The following is a 23,453-nucleotide window of genomic DNA, read 5'->3' on the forward strand; positions in this document are numbered from 1 at the left end:
TAATCCTCGCCTTACCCACTCTTTGATCTTGGGGACTGATTGGCCGGGATTCCGGGGGTTGATGGCACACCTAGTAAAGAGTGGGTCCTGCCGGTTAGCAGGGGGGGGTCCCGGTGTCGTTTTGGCTGGAGCTGCGGTCGCAGAGCCGTCTACGTCATCTCCGCGACAGAGTGAGGAGCCCCCGGCCCCTCCTCTTTCTATTGGGGAATCCCTCGCGGATTTCCCACTGGAACAATCGCGAGACGAAACTCTGCGACACGCGTTTGACCAAGTGAGAGTAATCGATGGTCAAACGCTCCAGCCGAACGCCACCCCGACCTTCCCCTATTTTTCCATTTTAAAGGATAGGTTGTACCGAGTGACGCAGGACACTCAGACGAAGGAGCGTGTCACCCAGTTGTTAATTCCAAAGAGCCGCCGGGAATTGGTATTCCAGGTGGCTCACTTTAATCCCATGGCGGGACACCTCGGGCAGGATAAAACACTCGCCCGGATAATGGCCCGATTCTATTGGCCGGGGATTCGCGGCGACGTCCGTAAGTGGTGTATGGCGTGCCGCGAATGCCAGTTAGTAAATCCAGCGGCCATTCCAAAAGCGCCTTTGCGCCCCCTACCATTAATCGAGACCCCGTTTGAAAGAATTGGGATGGCTCTCGTCGGGCCATTAGATCGGTCAACACGAGGGTACCGCTTTATATTGGTTCTGGTGGACTATGCAACGCGATACCCGGAGGCGGTGCCTCTTCGCAATATCTCCGCACGTAGTATTGCAGAGGCCCTCTTCCACGTCATCTCCCGGGTCGGAATCCCGAAAGAGATTCTGACTGACCAAGGCACCTCGTTTATGTCACGAACACTGGCCGAACTGTATGGGCTACTGGGTATTAAGCCGATCCGCACCAGCGTGTATCACCCACAGACGGATGGTTTAGTCGAACGGTTCAACCGCACCCTCAAGAATATTATCAAAAAATTCATAAGTGAGGACGCACGTAACTGGGATAAGTGGCTCGAACCCTTGTTGTTTGCAGTGCGAGAGGTCCCCCAAGCCTCCACGGGGTTCTCCCCGTTTGAATTATTGTATGGGCGTAAGCCGCGCGGCATCTTAGATGTACTGCGGGAAAATTGGGAGGAGGGACCTTCGCAGAGCAAAAATGAAATTCAATACGTTATGGATCTGCGCGCAAAACTCCACACACTCACCCACTTAACTCAGGAGAATTTGCGGCAGGCCCAGGAACGGCAAACCCGCCTGTACAACAAGGGCACGCGCCTTAGAGAGTTCACTCCGGGAGATAAGGTACTCGTCCTGCTGCCCACGTCGAGCTCCAAATTAATCGCCAAGTGGCAAGGGCCCTTCGAGGTCACACGGCGAGTCGGGGACGTCGACTATGAGGTTAGACGAATGGACAGGGAGGGGGCGCTACAGATCTACCACCTCAATCTGCTGAAGCTCTGGAACGAGGAGGTCCCCGTGGCGTTGGTGTCGGTAGTTCCGGAGAAGGCGGAGCTGGGGCCGGAGGTCCAAAAAGGGTCATTGGCATCTTGCACCTCTCCGGTCCCCTGTGGAGACCACCTCTCCCCGACCCAACTCACGGAGGTCGCCCAGTTGCAGGCCGAGTTTTCGGATGTGTTCTTGCCCCTGCCCGGTCGCACCAATCTCATAGAACACCACATAGAGACGCCCCCGGGGGTGGTAGTGCGTAGCCGCCCTTATAGATTACCCGAACACAAAAAAAAGGTGGTTCGGGAAAAACTTCAGGCCATGCTCGAAATGGGCATCGTCGAGGAGTCCCACAGTGACTGGAGCAGCCCGGTGGTCTTGGTTCCCAAGGCCGACGGCTCGGTCCGGTTCTGTGTGGACTATAGAAAAGTCAACGTGGTGTCTAAATTCGACGCGTACCCAATGCCTCGTATTGATGAGCTGCTCGATCGACTAGGCACGGCTCGCTTTTACTCGACACTGGATTTAACGAAGGGATATTGGCAGATCCCCTTGACTCCATTATCCCGGGAAAAAACGGCCTTTTCCACACCGTTCGGCTTACACCAGTTCGTCACACTTCCGTTTGGGCTGTTTGGGGCGCCCGCTATGTTTCAGCGGCTGATGGACCGGATCCTCCGGCCCCACGCCACCTATGCGGCCGCTTACTTGGATGACATCATCATTTATAGTAATGACTGGCAGCGGCACCTGCAACACCTGAGGGCCGTCCTTAGGTCGCTGAGGCGGGCGGGGCTCACTGCCAACCCGAAGAAGTGTGCGATTGGGCGGGTGGAAGTACGGTATCTGGGCTTCCACTTGGGTAACGGGCAGGTGCGTCCCCAAATTAATAAGACAGCAGCGATTGCGGCCTGCCCGAGGCCCAAGACCAAAAAGGGGGTGAGACAGTTCCTGGGGCTGGCTGGCTATTATCGTAGGTTTATACCTAATTATTCGGACGTCACCAGCCCGCTGAATGACCTCACTAAAAAGGGGGCGCCAGATCCGGTCCAGTGGACGGAGCAGTGCCAGCGGGCTTTCTCTGAGGTAAAGGCTGCACTGTGTGGGGGGCCACTTTTACACTCCCCTGACTTCTCTCTCCCTTTTGTGTTACAGATGGATGCGTCGGACAGAGGGCTGGGGGCCGTTTTGTCCCAGCAGGTGGGGGGAGAGGATCGCCCAGTATTATACATCAGCCGGAAGCTGTCAGTGTGTGAGGGGCGCTACAGCACTATCGAGAAAGAGTGTCTGGCGATGAAGTGGGCGGTCCTCGCCCTCCGTTACTACCTGCTGGGGCACTCTTTCACCCTCTGTTCGGACCACGCGCCCCTCCAGTGGCTCCACCGCATGAAGGATGCCAACGCATGGATCACCCGTTGGTATCTAGCGCTCCAACCTTTCAACTTCAAGGGGGTCCACAGGCCGGGGGCGCAGATGGTCGTTGCGGACTTCCTCTCCCGTCAAGGGGGGGGGGGGGGAGTCGGCTGCGGGCTGGACGGGCGCCCGGCCTGAGTCGGGCGGTGGGGGTATGTGGCAGCGGGGGCGTGGTCAAGCGCCGGTCTGTGACAGGAGGGCGGAGTTGGGGAAGATAAGTGGCAGAATCGCTTCACCTGAGTGTGATTAATCTATGTTTTGTGTGTGTTCTCCCCAGTAAACCGGGCTATTTAAGGAGGGAGAGCGAGAGCAGAGGAGCTCTCTCCACAACCCGAGGACCGGAATGTGTGGGCGTGCATGTGTGGCTGAGAGAGAAACGCTTCCAATGAAAAGTGAAAATAAAAGAGTTTTTTGCGAACTCAGTCTCTGTCCTGCCGTCCTCTGTGCTCCACCCACATCTAGCGAACCTTACAATATATATATTAAAAAAAAAATCTCCTTCTCACCCCCGGCGGGGGGGTGGTATCCATGTCATCCTCAAGCTCGGGTCCTCTACCAGAGGCCTGGGAGTTTGAGGGTTCTGCGCAGTATCTTCGATGTTCCTAGGACTGCGCTCTTCTGGACTGAGGCTTCAGATGTTGTTCCTGGGATTTGCTGGAGCCACTCTCCCAGTTCCCCTCCTAGAACTGCCACCTTATTGTGGTGGAGGGGTTTGTGTGCTTGAATGATCCTAGGAGCTATGTTGTCGGGGGCATTATGCCCCTGGTAGGGTTTCCCAAGGCAGACAGGTCCTAGGTGACAGGCCAGACCAAGAGCAGTTCACCAAAAAACCCCTATGGAGAAAAAATCCAGGACCGTGACGTCGCCCGGTAGGACGCAGCCGGGGCCCCACCCTGGAGCCAGGCCCGGGGTTGGGGCTCGTATGCGAGCGCTTGGTGGCCAGGCCTTTGCCCATGGGGCCCGGCCGGGCTCAGCCCGAAGAGGTGACGTGGGCCCGACCTCCTGTGGGTTCACCACCCACAGAGCTAGCAGTAGGGGTTTGGTGCAATGTGGATTGGGTGGCAGTCGAAGGCAGGGGCCTCGACGACCTGATCCCCGGTCACAGCGGCTGGCTGTTGGGACATGTGCTTTGTGGATCTGGAGAAGGCATTCGACCGTGTCCCCCGTGGTATTCTGTGGGGGGTGCTTCGGGAGTATGGGGTTCGGGGCTCTTTGCTAAGGGCTGTCCGGTCCCTGTACGAACGGAGCAGGAGTCTGGTTCGCATTGCCGGCAGTAAGTCAGACCTGTTCCCAGTGCATGTTGGACTCCGGCAGGGCTGCCCTTTGTCACCGGTTCTGTTCATAATTTTTATGGACAGAATTTCTAGGCGCAGCCAGGGGCCGGAAGGAATCCTGTTTGGGAACCACAGGATTTCATCTCTGCTTTTTGCGGATGATGTTGTCCTGTTGGCTTCTTCAAGCCGGGACCTTCAGCATGCACTGGGGCGGTTTGCAGTCGAGTGTGAAGCGGCTGGGATGAGAATCAGCACCTCCAAGTCCGAGGCCATGGTTCTCGACCGGAAAAGGGTGGCTTGCCCTCTCCAGGTTGGTGGAGAAGTCCTGCCTTAAGTGGAGGAGTTTAAGTATCTTGGGATCTTGTTCACGAGTGAGGGAAGGATGGAGCGTGAGATCGACAGGCGGATCGGTGCAGCCTCCGCAGTGATGCGGTCGCTTTACCGGTCCGTCGTGGTGAAGAAGGAGCTGAGCCAAAAGGCGAAGCTCTCAATTTACTGGTCGATCTACGTTCCGACTCTCACCTATGGTCATGAGCTTTGGGTAATGACAGAAAGAACAAGATCGCGGATACAAGCGGCTGAAATGAGTTTCCTTCGCAGGGTGGCTGGGCGTTCCCTTAGAGATAGGGTGAGAAGCACAGTCACTCGGGAGGAGCTCGGAGTAGAGCCGCTGCTCCTCCACATCGAGAGGAACCAGCTGAGGTGGCTCGGGCATCTTTTTCGGATGCCTCCTGGATGCCTCCCTGGGGAGGTGTTCCAGGCATGTCCCCCCGGGAGGAGGCCCCGGGGAAGACCCAGGACACGCTGGAGGGACTATGTCTCTCGGCTGGCCTGGGAACGCCGAGGAGCTGGCCGAGGTGTCTGGGGAAAGGGAAGTTTGGGCTTCCATGCTTAGACTGCTGCCTCCGCGACCCGGTCCCGGATAAGCGGAAGAAGACGAGACGAGACTCTCCCAGTTTGGGGGTTACTGCCCCAAGTGCCCCCACTACCACAGGGACCACGCAACCCTTGACCTTCCACATCCGTTCCAGCTGCTCTTTCAACCCTTGATACTTCTCAAGTTTCTCATGTTCCTTCTTCCTGATGTTGGCGTCAGCTGGGATCGCCACATCTATCACCACCACCCTCTTCTGCTCTTTGTCCACCACCACTATGTCTGGTTGGTTAGCCAGGATCTGTTTGTCAGTCTGGAAGCTGAAGTCCCACAGAACCTTGGCCCTGTTGTTCTCAGCCACTTTCTGTGGTATGGCCTATTGGGACTTGGGTACTTCTATTCCATACTGGTTGCAGATGTTCCTGTATACTATCCCAGCCACTTGGTTGTGCCTCTCCATGTACGCTGATCCAGCTAGCATCTTACACCCTGCTACTATGTGCTGGACTGTTTCAGGGGCTTCTTTGCACAGTCTGCATCTTGGGTCTGATCTACTCTGGTAGATCCTGGCCTCTATGGCTCTTGTGCTTATGGCCTGTTCTTGTGCTGCCATGATTAGTGCCTCTGTGCTGTCTGTCAGTCCTGCATTATCCAGCCACTGGTAGGATTTCTTGATATTAGCCACTTCCTCTATCTGACGGTGGTACATGCCATGTAGGGGTTTGTCCCTCCAGGTTGTCTGTTCCTCCTCCTCCTCTGCTCTCTCATCAGGGTTCTGCTGCCTGAGACATTCACTTAGCAGTTCATCCTTTGGGGCCATCTTTCTGATGTATTCTCGGATTTTCGATGTTTCATCCTGGACCGTGGTCTTGATGCTCACTAGCCCTCAGCCTCCCTCTTTCTGCTTAGTGTATAGTCTCAGGGTGCTGGACTTGGGGTGGAACCCTCCATGCATGGTGAGGAGCTTTCTAGTCTTGATATCTGTGGCTTCTATCTCCTCCTTTGGCCAGTTTATGATACCAGCGGGGTATCTGATGACTGGTAGTGCGTACATGTTGATTGCTCGGACCTTGTTCTTACCATTCAGCTGACTTTTCAGGACCTGCCTTACTCTCTGGAGGTATTTGGCTGTGGTTGACTTCCTTGTGGCCTCTTCATGGTTTCCATTAGCCTGTGGGATGCCAAGGTACTTGTAGCTGTCTTGGATATCACCTATGTTGCCCTCTGGTAGGTCAATCCCCTCAGTCTGGATCATCTTGCCTCTCTTTGGGACCATCCGGCCACACTTGTCCAATCCGAATGACATCCCTATGTCATCGCTGTAGATCCGGGTGGTGTGGATCAGCAAGTCTATTTCTCGCTCATTCCTGGCATACAGCTTGATGTCATCCATGTAGAGCAGGTGGCTGATTGTTGCCCCACTACGGAATCGGTACCCGTAGCCGCTCTTCGTGATGATCCGACTAAGGGGGTTCAGGCCTATGCAGAACAGCAGTGGTGATAGCACATCTCCTTGGTATATGCCGCACTTGATGTTGACTTGGGCAATGGGTTTTGAATTGGCCTCTAGGGTTGTCTTCCACATTTCCATTGAGTTCTGGATGAAGGTCCGTAGGTTCCTGTTGGTCTTATACAGTTCCAGACATTCCAGTATCCATGTGTGTGGCATTGAGTCGTAGGCTTTCTTATAGTCAATCCAGGCAGTGCACAGGTTGGTCTGTCTCTTCTTACAGTCTCGGGCGACTGTTCTATCAACCAATAGCTGGTGCTTGGCTCCTCTGGTGTTACTGCCAATTCCTTTCTGTGCCTCGCTCATGTATTGAGCCACATGCTTACTCATTTTTGCCGCAATGATGCCTGACAGGGCCTTCCATGTTGTGCAGAGACAGGTAATTGGCCGGTAGTTGGATGGGATGGGTCCCTTCTGGGGGTCCTTCATGATTAGGACTGTCCTGCCTTGGGTTAGCCATTCTGGGTGGGTCCCATCCCTCAGCAGCTGGTTCATCTGTGCTGCTAGGCGTTCATGGAGTGCAGTTAGCTTCTTCAGCCAGTACGTATGGATCATATCGGGGCTTGGTGCTGTCCAGCTCTTCATCTTTGACACTCTTTCTTGGACGTCTGCCATTGAGATGGTTACTGGTTCTTGTTCTGGGAGGTTGCTGTGGTCAGCTCTTAGGTCCACTAACCATTGGGGATCGGTGTTGTGTGATGCCCAATGTCCATGTGTCTTTCCAGTATTTTTCCACCTCAGCTCTTGGTGGGTCTGACCGGTTGTTGTTCCCCTGCCACTGAGAGTACACCTTGGCTGGTTCAGTGGAGAACAGCTTGTTTATTCTCCTGGCCTCTCCCTCCTTGGTGTATCTCTTCAACCGGGTGGCCAGAGCTGTTAGTCGCTGTTTGGCAGTTTCAAGTGCCTCTGGTATGGAGAGTGAGTTGTACTTCCTGGGTGCCCCTTTATTCACCATGTTCCCTTTCTGTAGTTCAGCTAGCTGGCTAACTTCTCTCCTTGCTGCCTTTATCTTGGCCTCTAATCGTCTCTTCCATGGTGGATACTGTTTGTTATGTCCCGAGCCCACCTTGTGTCCAAGCATCTCCATGATTACTGTTGCTGTACTGTGTATCAGCTTGTTGGTCTCAGTGATGGTTCTTGTGGAGATTGTCTTCAGAGCAGCATTCACATTTACTAGTAGATCTTCTGAAGGTACTTGGCAACTCAGCTTCGGTATTCGTCAGGGGTTTCCAGCTGGGTCACGATCTTCCTTCTCAGGTCAGCAGCTCTTGTGTTGAGGCTGTTAGCTGTTGGGGCCTGGTACCCAATCTCTGGTTGTGGGGATGATGATGACATCTCCCCGCTGACCTGTCTTCCTGGCTCCCCCTTGCTGTAGCATCGTTGTTGTATTTCATTAATTAGTAGATTTTGATTACGGATGTTGGAACACTGGGCTAATAGCTGTTTCTTTGTTAGCCTTGATAGTATGGACCTTGAAGTATCACCCACATTCGCTGTATGTACCCCTCTGTCTGGGATTGCTTGTATAGTAGCATTCCAGCAAATCCGTATTTTCTGTCCTCGTCCATCGATGTCTTGTTCCAGTAGCCCATTTCAGTTTGCCCTGGTTCCCTAGCAGACCTTGTTGACCCGGGTGACATCTGAGCCAGTATGACTATCAGTTATGTCTTCACTCATTCCTGAGGTAGGCTGATATATCATGAGGGGTCTTGCCTAAGGATGATGTTTTGATCTTGCCTTACTGGATGATGTTTTGCCCCGACAGGGATTCGAACCCCGATCTCCCACGTCGTAGTCAGTGAGCATTACCACTGTACTATCCAGCTGATGTGATACACACACACACACACACACATATACACACACACCAGCAGCCAGCCTGCTCTTATCGGCATCAGACTGGGGACTGCGGGTTGGCTTGCGCAGGCAGCTCAAGTTCTCAGAGTATGTGACAACAACCTCCTTGAGACCAGATGTGGTGTTGACATCTGCCTCTTCGAAGCAAGTCCTCCTATTGGAATTAACAGTCCCTTGGGAGGACCGCAGAGAAGAGGCCAATGAGCGCAAGTGGCTCAAATACCACAAGCTGGTAGAGGAATGCCAGAGGAGAGGCTGGAAAGCCCGCTGTGAACCAATAGAGGTGGGATGTTGAGGCTTTGCCGCCCGCTCCCTATGCAAGACCTACACCCTCAGCATCACAGGAGTTAGGAAGAGGAGAGCCATCAAGTCCACCATAGAGGCTGCAGAGAGAGCCTCTAGGTGGATTTGGATTAAAAGGTCCGAAATGTGGGCTAACACTCCTGGGACACAAGTCAGGGTCTGATCAGCCCCGGCTGTGTCGCCTGAGTGAGGGTGTCTGATGTTGAAAGACCCGAAACACCCAGTGACCTCAGGAACATCTCTGAAGATGTGTCCCAGCGCATCGCAAGATGTATCTATACACAGTTTTGATCATATATAGTTTTTGTAATACTTGTTATATATTATTGCAGTTTTTTATGAAAATTATTATTTTTATTATTATTATTATTATTATATTCTGTTTAGTATAGCAGTAGTTTAGTAGGACTAGGCTGAGCTTTGTCAACACTGTAGAGTCATTTATCCATATCTATACCACTTATCTGTCATGGTCACAGGGAAGCAGAAGCCAATCCCAGTACACACTGGGCAGGTGCAGTACACCCTGGACAGGCCACTGAACTATCGCCAGGTTAACACAGAGACAAACAACTGTTCACACTCACATTCACAGCTACGGGCAATTTACAGTCGCCAACTGACCTAATCTGCATGTCCTTGGACTGTGGGAGGAACCCTGGGCCATTTGGAGAAAACTCACACTGGCATTGGGAGAATATGCAAAATCCACACAGAAAGGCCATGGTCAGCCACAGGGTTTGAACCCAGAACCTTCTTGCAGCAAAGCGACAGCACTAACAACGGCACCACCGTAACTCCCTTAATAGAGTCATACCAGTAATGTTATATATTCTTCCTCACACTCTATTTCAAATTCACTGGAACACCAAAGACCTCTTGGTGTCAACACAAGTCAGGTTAGGGTAAACCTAGTTGTGGCTTTCACTGCAGCAGTTCTTACACAAGCAATCTCTATTTAAGGAGCTTCTGAGAATGAGTGGGTTCTAAAATTGGGGACGGGACAGCAGATAACTGACAAAGAGAGCAGGAGAAATGGAGATAAGACAGCGCATCACATCAGCACTTTAGAATTCAACATCTGCGCAATGACGGCATAAGTAAGGAGTACACACCCTGATACACATGCAAATACTTGAGAACTTTTTTCTTCCCGCTTGCCTCTGAAGCTATAAATAGCACATAGTGCACAGTTGTTGCAAATTCCCTTATTGAGAGACCAGTAGAAAGGCAAATGGATGAAAATGCTCACACACACACACGCACGCGCGCGCGCACACACACACAGCTCTTATGTGATGCCTGACAGCTACAGGCCAGAATAGCTGCAAGGTTGCCAAGGCGACCCGTCCCTCTGCATTCTCCAGCTTCTGCCTTCAAACTCACCTTCCTAAACCTACCCTCTTCCTTCACTCTTTTTATTTCTCCCTCTGCCTGTCTCTTCATTTTCCACTTTGCTTCCCAGTCGTTTTTCAACCCTTGATCGTTTGCTTCTTTATCATGCTGTCAAACTAACATTTTAACACAATCTACTCTCTCTCTCTCTCTCTCTCTCTCTCATGTAAACACATACATGGGAAAAAGTTACAAATTAGTTTCGTGGATCTCTGACCTGCGACCCTGTAGAACAGGATAAGCGGTTACAGATAATGAATGGATGGATGGATCTTTGACCTTGTCTGACTCTATTGTACATTAACTCAACATGGGCTGTACTATAGACCCCGAAGCCGCCGCCAGGCGCCGCTAAAACCGCCATTTAGAATTTGAGCCGCCGCCAGCCAATAATTTTGTAAGCCAATTTGAGCCGCTATCTAATAAAATTTGGCTGAGCCACTAAGAATTGTGTACATCAAATAATGGGTTTATCCACATCATGAGCTACAAGAAAAGTGACACAAACATGATCAACTGTACACACTAATAACACAATAGAGACGTATAGGCATTAGTGTTGCCACACGTCCAGGTTTTTCCGGGATTGTCCCGGTTTTTTTGTGGAAAATGGAAAATGTCCAGGAAAATGGAATAACCTTCCCGGGACACGTTTTGTCCCGGTTTTTTACTTCCTCACATTATCCCCCATTGAAATAAACACAAATCATTAATGTTTCTCGCAGCCACTTAACATATTAATAGTTTTCACGTAAGCGGGCATATTGTAGGCAGCTACTTGTGTGGCCTCACCGAATGTTTGCGCACGCAGCCAGTCGCCGTTGCTAGGTGATCGTGGTCAATACAACGGCGGCCGCGCGAAATCAAAGATACTGGAATACCGTAATACCAAACAATAGGTGAGAGTTCCCTTGGTCGGTGCGCGAGTAGGCTGGCTGTCTACTTCCTATGTTCTGATTCTGATAAAGGCTGGTTCTAAAGCCTGGGCCAATTTCATCAATAAATGAATCATTAAATATATCAAAAAAGAATGCCTGAACACTGGCGTGAGAAATGAATAAATCAGTTGTCCCAATAACATAGCACCTCTCTCTTGTGATTAAAACAAAGGATTAGGGCTATTTGGTATGATACGGTAGTCTAACTTTTAAAGTTCAGTTCTCCAGAGAAAAGGCTAAAACAACAACGAAGCAGACTGAGAGAAATTATATTGATTATATTTGTATTATTTTGATTTGGAAACGGAATGGGAGGAGAGACAGACGATGAGGGAGTCGGACAGAATGAAGCAGAAGATCCGGTACCTGTCAAAAAGAAAAAAAGACGTGACATTCAACATTGTTCAAAACCTGCACTGATAAAGAAGGGAGGGGGGGCAAAAAAGATTATCCCTATAAAAATAACTGTTTACTCTGTTAACCCCTACTATTGTTATGAAGAGACAAATGTCAAAACTTGTTTATGGAGTCAAATGTATTTTCTTTTATTTTTGTATGTGATTAAAACTTGGCCTAAAGCTTCAAAGTAAGATGCATGCTCTTCAGGGGGCTGTTAGCCTACTATTAAATATTTGTTAAAAAAAAATATTGGGGTCCAAATAAGATCATTCCTATATGAAATTATTTTTTGTAATAATATTTGTGGTAGTGCCCATTTAAGGGTTAAGAAGACAAAATGAATTTTAACTAAACGCCTAACTGCACCAGTTGAACTGTTTTATTTTTAAACGTGAACATTCACATAAGGCATAAGGCATCGTAGATGTGCGTGTCCGCAGCCCTCAACCCCCGCGCTCGTACGTGCGCGCAGGCGCGGCTGCCGACCGATGTGTCCCGGTTTTTTACAACTCAGATGTGGCAACCCTAATAGGCATACACTGTAGAGATTTAGAACTGATATCACAGCACAGAGAGCCACCACAAGCTTGCCGTTGTGACTACCTGTCTGGCTTCCCGCCCCTCACACCGTTACCACGATACACTGGGGAACCCGGGAACCCACCCAGAGCATCAATCGACTCCGATATCGACGAGATGGCTGCATTCTTTGCCGCTGCTGAGGGAAAGTGTAAAGGTATTTTTGTTTGTTTGTTTCACATACTTCGAGATTGATAAAAAAAAAAAAAGTACTCCACCACTCTACTTTCATCATAGTAAGATAGCTGCCAGTCCTTCACTGGTCATTGCTAGTGAGAGTAGATAGCTAGATGCCTTCCTCGAACAATCCAGATTAGCTTATTATTAGCATTGAACTACAATCTTGCTAGATTTATATTTACAATGAAGTAAGAGACCAGGGGACCTGTGGTAATTTGCTATTTATTCCCCCCATTTGTTTGATCCGTTCGCCCGGATATATGCCACACAGTGACGTCCAGTATCAGCCATTTGTAGCCATAAACATTTTGGTGGCTGCAGCAGCCATTAAGGTTTTGGCTGAGTCAGCTAGCCAGCCAATAATTTCATCAGCCAGCCATTATCCTGAAAACAAACGGCTTCGGGGTCTACTGTACTAGACAGTTTATAACCCAGTTTCTCAGATGCCCCTATTTAAATCTACTCTGGATTCTTTACTCTCCCTGTGTGTGTGTCTGTGGTCTGATAGCTTCAAGCTGCTTTGCTCTCTGTTCTGCAACAGCACTCATCCCCACAGAATGAAAAGGACCTGCATCATCAGCTCTGATGCTCATTAAAAAGCCCAATTTATACACATTCAGGTGCTTCCACAAAACGCGTTTTCATTTTCCTGTCAGAGAGAACAGTATCCAATTCCCCTTTCCCCCATCTCTCCTACCTTTCTAACAAACACACTATTCATCACTAATCTCCCTCACTCCCCCAGTAGATAAACAGATCAGATCAGGAATAAGACTCCTGATTACTTTTTGCACCAAGACTATATATCACATTTTATTGCTGGTTATTTACACATTTAGTCACTTATTTATCCAGGCATTTGTTTTATGCCCTCAAAAGCTTAGACAGCTATCTGGGTTAAAGTTTTTCAGAACCTTTATTTGAAAGAATCTGGCATGATGATGCACATTTTAACTGATCCCTAGCAATGTGCAGCCATCAAAAGACCAAGAACTGACTGCTGGCTGGTTATCACAGATGAACAAAAAACATTTAGCCATTCAGATACAAAATATGACCCACATTTACAGTCTCCTTTCAAAAGTACTGGAACTGAAAGGCCAGTTCGTTTGGTTTTGCTATACATAGAAGATGTATTAGATCGATCAGATTTCACATGGATCAGAATTTCATGTTTCATTTCCTATTATTTACACCTGGATATGTTCAACAACACAGAACATGGCATCTTTGGTAGCATACCACTCAAACTTTAGGTGAGCAAAAGTATTGGAACATATATTCTTAAAGAGCTTTCCATAAATAACATTTAATATTTGATTGCATATCCCTTGCTTGCAATAATGGCATCAAGGCAGTGACCCACCGACATCACTAAACTTTTTAAGCTTTTCCAGGCTTGTACTGTAGCTTCTTTCAAAGGTTTGTTCTGGGTTTTTTCTCCTTTCAGTCTCCTCTCCAGGACGTGAAATGCATGCTCAGTTGGGTTAAGAACTGGTGCTTGACTTGGGCAGACTAAAACCTTCCACTTTTCCCTCCTGATGAAGTCTTTTGTTGTGTTGGCAGAGTATTTTGGCTCATTGTCTTGCTGCACGATAAAGTAGCTCCAAATTAGATTGGATGCATTTCTCTGTAAATTGGCAGACAGAATGTTTCTGTAGACTTCTGAATTCATTCTGCTGCTACCATCATGAGTTATGTCATCACTAAAAGATTAGTGAGACCTTTCCAGAAGCAGCCATGCAGGACCAAGCCATGACACTACCTTTATCATGCTTGACTAATGAGCTTGTATGTTTTGGATCATAAACAATTCCTTTCTTTCTCTACACTTTGGCCTTTCCATCACTTTGGTTGAGTTTAATCTTGGCTCTACAGTGGTGCTTGAAAGTTTGTGAACCCTTTCGAATTTTCTATATTTCTGTATAAATATGACCTGAAACATCATCAGATTTTCACACAAGTCCTAAAAGTAGATAAAGAGAACCCAGTTAAACAAATGAGATAAAAATATTATACTTGGTCATTTATTTATTGAGGAAAATGATCCAATATTACATATCTGTGAGTGGCAAAAGTATGTGAACCTCTAGGATTAGCAGTTAATTTGAAGGTGAAATTAGAATCAGGTGTTTTCAATCAATGGGATGACAATCAGGTGTGAGTGGGCACCCTGTTTTATTTAAAGAATAGGGATCTATCAAAGTCTGATCTTCACAACACATGTTTGTGGAAGTGTATCATGGCACGAACAAAGGAGATTTCTGAGGACCTCAGAAAAAGCGTTGTTGATGCTCATCAGGCTGGAAAAGGTTACAAAACCATCTCTAAAGAGTTTGGACTCCACCAATCCACAGTAAGACAGATTGTGTACAAATGGAAGAAATTCAAGACCATTGTTACCCTCCCCAGAAGTGGTCGACCAACAAAGATCACTCCAAGAGCAAGGCGTGTAATAGTTGGTGAGGTCACAAAGGACCCCAGGGTAACTTCTAAGCAACTGAAGGCCTCTCTCACATTGGTTAATGTTAATGTTCATGAGTACACCATCAGGAGAACACTAAACAACAATGGTGTGCATGGCAGGGTGGCAAGGAGAAAGCCACTGCTCTCCAAAAACAACATTGCTCATCTGCAGTTTGCTAAAGATCACATGGACAAGCCAGAAGGCTATTGGAAAAATGTTTTGTGGATGGATGAGATCAAAATAGAACTTTTTGGTTTAAATGAGAAGTGTTCTGTTTGGAGAAAGGTGGTGGTGGTAGTATCATGGTTTGGGCCTGTTTTGCTGCATTTGGGCCAGGACGGCTTGCCATCATTGATGGAACAATGAATTCTGAATTATACCAGCAAATTCTAAAGGAAAATGTCAGGACATCTGTCCATGAACTGAATCTCAAGAGAAGGTGGGTCATGCAGCAGGACAACGACCCTAAACACACAAGTCGTTCTACCAAAGAATGGTTAAAGAAAAATAAAGTTAATGCTTTGGACTGGCCAAGTCAAAGTCCTGACCTTAATCCAATGGAAATGTTGTGGAAGGACCTGAAGTGAGCAGTTCATATGAGGAAACCTACCAACATCCCAGAGTTGAAGCTGTTCTGTACGGAGGAATGGGCTAAAATTCCTCCAAGCCGGTGTGCAGGACTGATCAACAGTTACCGCAAATGTTTAGTTGCAGTTATTGCTGCACAAGGGGGTCACACCAGATACTGAAAGCAAAGGTTCACATACTTTTGCCACTCACAGATATGTAATATTGGATCATTTTCTCAATAAATAAATGACCAAGTATAATATTTTTGTCTCATTTGTTTAACTGGGTTCTCTTTATTTACTTCTAGGACTTGTGTGAAAATCTGATGATGTTTTCGGTCATATTTATGCAGAAATATAGAAAATTCTGAAGGGTTCACAAACTTTCAAGCACCACTGTAGAATTTTTGTGCCTCATCCCTATCCGCTCAATCTGGCCTTCTGATTCGTACTGCTGTTGAGTGAATTTGCATCTTGTGGTATGGCCTCTATATTTCTGCTCTTAAAGTCTTCTTGAAATGGTTCATTGTGACACCTTCCCCTTTGCCCTGTGGGGATTGTTTCTCTCCCATTCACAATGTTTCTGTCATTAACTGCTGTTTTCCTTGGCCAAACTTTTTGATGTCTGTTAGTAAGAAGCTCCTGCCCATCCTAACCTCCAGGCACTTACCCTTCAAAACCCATTGCAAGGTGCTTAACTCCTGCGTGCGATCAGCTATGCTCCATGGGAGTGAAACTTGGGCCCCTACCCCCTCGGATCTCCAGCGATTGCGCTGCAACGACAGATCCATGATTAGATGGATCTGTGGCGTCAAACCCCAGGATGAGACACCTTCAGCAACCCTACATGCTAGACTTGGTGTGGAGGACATCACCTCAGTGCTGCGGTCGCACCGACTCCGGTGGTACAGACACGTTGAACGAGCCAGTAGCTGCATCAACACCATCACCAAGTTGCAGTTGCCAGGCAACAGAGGTCGTGGTAGACCGAGGAAATCTTGGATGGAGTGTGTCAAGAAGGACATCAAAGTGTGCGGCCTCACCAGTGTGAATCCACTGGACAGAGCTGCCTGGAAACGCGGTGTGAAGACTAGCCGACTGCTGCCTACCCCTGTGTCAGGGACCCCTGAAGCAGTATAATCAAATACTGGATACTACTACTACCACTACTACTACTACTTGGTACACCAGTGGTTTCTTTCTTTTCCAATACAATTCCAATTATTGTACTTTGGTACACCGCACTTAAATGTCGCAGGCAAACCCCCCCCACACACACACAGACCGAACAATGCCTATTGGCCCACTGGCACCATCTGTGCACTCCTACTCATTTTTTATCCACCAGTCCCTGATTAGGATCAATTAAGCACTGATGTGCTCAACCAATCACCTTACTGGTAGGAAGAAAGAGGGCAGTACCTGGGGAGGACACAAGTAGAAACAAAAACACACAGTATTGCCATAACAACCACTTTGTGAAAGACTGCATGTGCAAATAGTGCTATAATATAAAAATAGTGTTCCTCAACATAAAATTGCAATCCAGAGAAATCTCTGTACAAAAGGGACAAGGCTGAAAACCAATACTGGATGTCCATGATCTTCAGACCCTCAGGCAACTCTGCATTAAAAAGAGACATGATTCTTGAGTGGAAATTGCTGCATGGGCTCAGGAAGAGTTCTGGAAACCACCATCTGTGAACACAGTTCATCACTGCATCCACAAGTGCAAGTTAAAATTCTACCATAGAAAAAAGAAACCATATATAAACAATATCCAGAAACACTGGCTCCTTCTCTGGGCCCAAGCTCATTTACGATGGACTGAGGTGAAGTGGAAATCTGTCCTGTGGTCTGACAAATCAAAAATTTCTTTTTAGAAATCATGGACACCGCATCCTCCAGGCCAAAGAGGAGACAAGACCATCCAGCTTGTTATCAGTGCACATTTCAAAAGCCAGCATCCATGATGGTATGGGGATGCATTAGTGCACATGATATGGGTAGCTTGCACATCTGGGAAGGCACCATTAATGTTGAGCAATATACAGTATGCAGTATTTGGAACAACAGATGCTGTCATCCAGATGATGTCTTTTTCAGGGAAGTCCTTGCTTATTTCAACAAGACAATGCCAACCCATATTCTGCATGTATTACAACTGCATGGCTCCGTAGTAAAAGAGTCTAGGTGCTAAACTGGATGCCTGTAGTCCAGGCCTGTCTTCCATTGAAAACATTTGGCACATTATGAAACGAAAAATATGGCACAGGAGACCCCGAAATATTGAGCAGTTGAAATTCTATATCAGGCAAGAATGGGACAACATTTCACTTTCAAAACTACAGCAATTGATCTCCTTAGTTCCCAAACATTTACAGAGTATTGTTAAAAGTAGAGGTGATGCAACACAGTGGTAAACATGCCCCTGTCCCAACTTTTTTGAAACGTGTTGTTGACATCAAATTCAAAATGAGCATATATTTAAAAAAATAATAATAATTTCTCAGTTTCAACATTTGATATGTTGTTTTTGTACTATTTTCAATGAACTATAGGGTTTCCCTGATTCACAAATCATCACATGCTGTTTTTATTTACATTTTTGCACAGTGTCCCAGATATTTTGGAATTGGGGTTGCAGCTTACTTTTCTCCCATTGACAGTTCTCTGGTCGTCATTTTGGTTTATCCTTTATAACAACAAATGCAGTCTTCACAGGTGAAAGCCAGGGCACAAACCAAGAGTAGATATCCAGAACTATTAATTCAGGGGTATATTATGTTATGAAATGCATCTTCATCTGTTTTTCAAATGTTATTGCATGGTACTCACTGTTTTCAAATGTGAAAAACATATGATCATGTAAAATATATTTGCCTGACTGAATGCATACTTGAAGTTTTATTCCGTTGATTTTTGCAGTTATCTGGTTATTTTGTACATGTAAGCACCATGAACTAAACATAAAACTAAAGGTTCAAGCTTTCTGAAAAGGCTAACTAAAGAACAAATGGTATTCAATTAATACAGTTCCTCAGCTTACAATAAGAAAACAGGCTTATCACCTAAAGTACTTACATACCAGCAGACTATTATATGCAGCACAATGATGTAGCTGCACAGGTTAGCGATCAGCCAATTATCAGCTAATTATCAAGCCCCCATTGAAAAAAATTCTATAAATGTGTAAGATAAAATCAGGTTTGGGCACAGTTAAGGACATAACACTCATTATATGAAAAGGCTAGCAAAAAAAGGAGTCTGAGCAGCATCTAAGGACTTGCATGAGGCAAGGAATTAAACAGAAGGCTTTGAATGAGGAATTGTCACTGAGCAGGTGAATATTGCAGAGGCCAGCACTCAAAGAATTGATTGCGGTGAAATATATGAGAGGACATACTGTTTGTAGTAAGGTGAATGAATAGTTCCCATAAACACTGACTGATGGGGATCTGATCTTACATGGCTGCAGCACACGGACTAACACATGAAGGTCCTCATGCTCCAGGTCACACATACACGCACATACACAAACAAGCTAAACATTTTAGATCATACAAAAGCATATCAGTCATGGTAAGTAAGTATTACTAGATGTTAAGTGCCCTATTTGGTCCTGAAATAAAGTGTGCATGATATATGTGTGTGTGTGTGTGTGTGTGTGTGTGTGTGTGTGTGTGTGTGTGTGAGATATATACATACATACACACATATATGCCTTGGATGTCTAGAATAAATTGGCTGGATTAAGTGGAATTTAGAGATTGAGAAAGATGCACATGGACTGATCTGGATAGTGCAAAAGCTTTAAAAAGTCACTGATTTGTACACATTTGTGATGAAAGAAAAAAGGAGAGAGAGAGAGAGAGAGAGAGAGACTACAAACTGCTGTTGGTGTTGACAGGCAAGAAAATAAAACAACCATTTTCACACCAGGGGTGTTCATATGAAAACTCGCACACCTACACACACTCACTGAACACACTCCATGGATCCCCAGTGGAGTTTCACTTGCATGTTGATGTGTCACACTGTATTATCCCAGTGTTTAATCCACTGTGGGTATGTGTCTGCATTCAGTTACACTCGAGACTGTGCACATTCCCTTATTATTCCAAAGTAGATGACTCTGATATAAACAGGGTTTAATAGCAAAAGCCTTTATAAAAAGAAGAAGAAGAAGAAAAACAGTGAGACCTTTGCCACCTCACACCAAGAAAAAAGCTCAAAAACAGTGGTGTGTGTGACCAGATCAGAAAACCGGACAGAAAATTGATGTCAATATTGATTATGTATTCTTTGGCAATCAGGTGTTTGAAGAGGAAGTATTAATTACAAAATAATAATAAAAAAAAAATACCCACAAAAATAACATTTAAAAAACCTGAGCTCACAAATCAGCAGCTTGGCCCACTGAGAGCAATTTTTAGTTTTGCCATTTTTTTGAAACCCCAAAACTCAACAAAACAAAAGACTGACAGAGAGCTCTCACTTTTCTCAGCCTTTAAAAAAAGAATTCAGTCATTTTAGATGTTAATTCCTGGTTTGATTTCCTGTGCTTCAGGTTGAGAGTGCGCTCTGAGACAGATTTCCCTTTGCACTGATTAGTCTGTATTTTCTGACTGGTATTAACTAGATTTACACTCACACGCTAACATCCCCAGTGCAGTGAAAAAGAGAATGGAATGAGATCAGGATTATGTTTCTGCATCGCAGATGGACTCAGAGTTATGCCAATGCCACAAATCAGCACCACGGCCTGGAAGAAATCACTGTAGTCTTCTTCTAAGTTACAGCATATTTAATACTTTTTCAATGCCACTTCAAATGTAATTTAAGGCCAAATTTGTAGGCAGTCAACTTGCATTCAAATCTGAAAATCTGTATCTGTAGAAGTCACACCATCAATGTGTGGTTTGAAAGGAAAAAAAAAAATGTACCCGGTGTGAATTTTTATTGTTTCCAATTTACATCCTGCATGCCATCAGGTCTCTGTGAATACTAGCTCAGCCTCAGTTTAACACACCCTTGCCTCATCAAGGGACCCCACCATTTTGTGTGTGTGTGTGTGTGTGTGTGTGTGTGTGTGTGTGTGTGTGTGTGTGTGTGTGTGTGTGTGTGTGTTTCTGTATATGAGAGAGAGAGAGAGAGAGAGAGAGAGAGAGATGAAGTCATGTTTTCAAAAGAATTCAGTAGCATAAAGAAGAACAATCAAAGACCAGATTAAAACAACTACTAAAAATCCCTAAATCTAATGATGCAAATACAAAATGAAGACATTTTTATTTTTGCTAGTAAGGCCTTTCATTGGTAAAAAGCACTTTAAGACCTCTTAGAACCTTTTAATTTGTACAGATGGACACCTTGTCCAATGTAATGTGCCTTGTGTTATAGCTGGAGACAAAACAAGAAAAAAAGTAGGAGAAAAAGATGTGATGTGTTTTGTGTTTTGTCTCCTGAAAAACAATGCAGCAAAAAGATGCTGTGCTGTTACATACTGCACTTTGATTGACAACTTCTTAATTTCCCTGAGGGAACCCTCCCAAAGGGATCAATAAAGCTTTATCTAATCTAATCTAATCTAATCTAATCTAATCTAATCTAATCTAATCTAAAGTGTTTTGTTCTGCTTTTGTGTACAGTAGCTGTGAAAATAAATAAATATTATTATTCTATCCACATTCACTGGATATGAGCAATCGCGCACTTTGATTGGCTACTCTATTACTAGGCTATCAGCTCATATACCATGAGTAGAGAAAAACAAAATGGCGGAGCGTGTTGCTGAACCAACCGAGGTTGAAATAAAAACTCTAAAACAAAACCCCCCAAAATTATCAAGTATTGAAAAGAAACAGAAACAACTAAAAGAAAACAGTAAACCCCCCCATCTCCTGTTCCATACTTCAGCCCAGTTGGTAGCGGTAATGCACCTTTAAGTTGGTTTGCCAACCACCAAAAAACCCTAAATAAGAACCCCCACCCCAAAAAAAAGCAACAACATACGAAATAAAAGTATTTGATGGTAAGAACATGTCTTTTTATTTTTCAAGAATTATCATTATACCATTTTTCACAAATTGCGACTGTCATTTCACCGGTTTGTTTACATTCTAATGCCCAGGTCAGACAGCAGAAAGACGCATGCTGTGACTTGCAATCGGTCGGGTGGTGACCGATCGCAGGTGAACGCAGGTGTTTTGCATCAAATCCTTCGTTGTGGTCAGATGTACTGCAAGATGCAGAGTTTTTAAGCTGAATCAACCAGTCAGAAGCAGACGCAAGTTGACGCAGCGCACAAAAAACCTGAAAAAAATATAAGGCCATAAGACTGCTCACAGGTTGTTATAAACTACTTGCAGGTGCAGTCTGCCTCTACCTGCGATGCATTGCAGCCATCTCTAAAGACTTGTCTTCCCCTGCATCTAGCTGTCACTACCTGCTTCAACCTGCGATTGGTTGCTCAAGTGTTGCACGACTGCCTGCCTCTACATGCATCAACCTGCTATTTGCACCGATTGAAATGTGAACAGATTGTGATCCACTTACATCAACCTGCCTCTACTAAAGACCCTCTACAACATTCTACCACTATCTGCATTGTCGTGTGTTGACACAAGATCAGTCTTGTGTCGACCTGTGATTTTGTTATCGCAGGTAGACACAAGTAGTTGAAAACTAGATGCAGCCTGCCATCTGACCTGGGCATAAACGGAAATGATTTTATCTGACGTTTTGTGTAAAGTTTTTGTTGATCAAATTTACAAAAAATAAAAGTAAAAATGCTCTGTTTCTCAAAATCCAGTGAATGTGGATAGAATAAAACAGTTATTCCATTCAATCTTGTCATACATGACTTATAGCCAACTTGGCATTATGCAACTCATTGGCTATCAGCTCATGTATGACTCAATTTCGTGGAATAACTGTTAATATAGTATAAATTATTTTTAAATTTAAAATTGAAGTATATTTTTAATTACGTTTTTGTTGTACAATAGTTAATAATTCTTAAGAAAGACATTATTTAACCCTTTGGTGACTGACCCCTTGAAAATGGTTCCTCCAGGAACCATGACGTTTCAGTTGTCAAGACAACGGAAAAACTAAAATACAAATACAAGAGCATTTTGTTTTGTGCACAAGAGCATTGTGACGTATCTTTCTGTTTTTGTATTTTAGTTTTTCCGTTGTCTTGACAACTGAAACGTCATCGTTCCTGGAGGAACCATTTTCAAGGGGTCAGTCACCAAAGGGTTAAATTGGATTAAAAATATGAAAATGATTTCATTGAAATCTTTCATTAAAATCTGCAATCTCTCTATATAGTGTGTAGTGCTGAATGGAGCAGCTCACCATCCTCGGTGGGTACGTAGACATTCAGGTAGAGGCAGTCCTCACTCTGGTTCTGAATGTAAGTAGCAGCTACGTCCAGGCTGTCAGTGAACCACACGGGCAGCATGATCTCAGGCAGTACTCCGTGGAGGTTCTGTGGGCACACAGGTACGAACTGAGTAGCGTTGCGCACTTCAGGCCACGATCCAGGCGCCTCTGGGGGCTGAAACCGGCGGTCCCCGATGGGTGGTGAAGCATAGGGCACACCCAGGTACTGTTCCACAGGGCCCAATATCTCATTATTCAGTTCCTTTTTGAGTCCACGCAGCTTTCCATAGTTGGTGCTGACAATCGGGTTTTTGGTGCTGGGTTCAGAGCGCTGACATGCACCCAGAGTCAGCCACAGTGCTAGACACAGGACAGAAACACAGCCGAGAGTGTCCAATCTGTGGGCACAGCCAGAGTCCTGCTTGCACCAGCGTGGTGGGCGCATGACTGCTTTTAGCATTTCTGTTTTTTATCCTTCAAATCAAGAAGGGGATAGGTGAAATGATTATCCACTAGGATGGTACCAGGATAGAGAGTAAGAAGCGTGATCTTTTTTCAACAAGATGCTGTGGACAAAACAAGATGCTGTGGACAGAGAGGGCAGGAACAGGGTTTGGTGAACAGAAGGGACAGGCAGGAGAACAAAGGCAAGAAAAAAGTGTTGCCAGTGGTGATCTCAACCCTGGCAGGTTGCTGTCATGTGGCAAAGGTCAAAGAGGAAAAGTCTGTTACGTTCCATTGCCTGGCACTGTCCTCATGGGGTCGGTCACACAGACAATCACGCTTGGGAGTCCTGTGGAAGAGAAAGAAAGGGTGCAAAAGTCAGACCTTTCCAGCTTACAGAAAATGTTATGAGAACATT

General features: G+C 45.9%; 1 protein-coding gene across 6 annotated transcripts in view; it reads right to left on the bottom strand.

Annotated features, from left to right (window-relative positions):
- Positions 1 to 23,036, bottom strand: part of nlgn2a (neuroligin 2a) — a 302,180-nt gene extending 279,144 nt beyond the window's left edge. For 2 of the 6 annotated variants that reach the window (XM_060926809.1, XM_060926868.1), the window contains exon 1: positions 22,565 to 22,685. In XM_060926809.1, coding sequence (XP_060782792.1) covers positions 22,565 to 22,670 — 106 coding nt within the window. In that variant the 5' untranslated portion in view covers positions 22,671 to 22,685. Of the gene's footprint in view, positions 1 to 6,441; positions 6,469 to 8,153; positions 8,195 to 10,088; positions 10,104 to 10,263; positions 10,283 to 21,295; positions 21,322 to 22,564 lie in introns of all 6 variants that reach the window. The other 4 variants (XM_060926713.1, XM_060926756.1, XM_060926684.1 and 1 more) reach the window with 4 other exon arrangements.
- Positions 23,037 to 23,453: the final 417 nt, after the last annotated feature.

This window comes from Neoarius graeffei, chromosome 1 (assembly GCF_027579695.1).
Source record: "Neoarius graeffei isolate fNeoGra1 chromosome 1, fNeoGra1.pri, whole genome shotgun sequence".
In the NCBI taxonomy this organism is placed as follows: domain Eukaryota; kingdom Metazoa; phylum Chordata; class Actinopteri; order Siluriformes; family Ariidae; genus Neoarius; species Neoarius graeffei.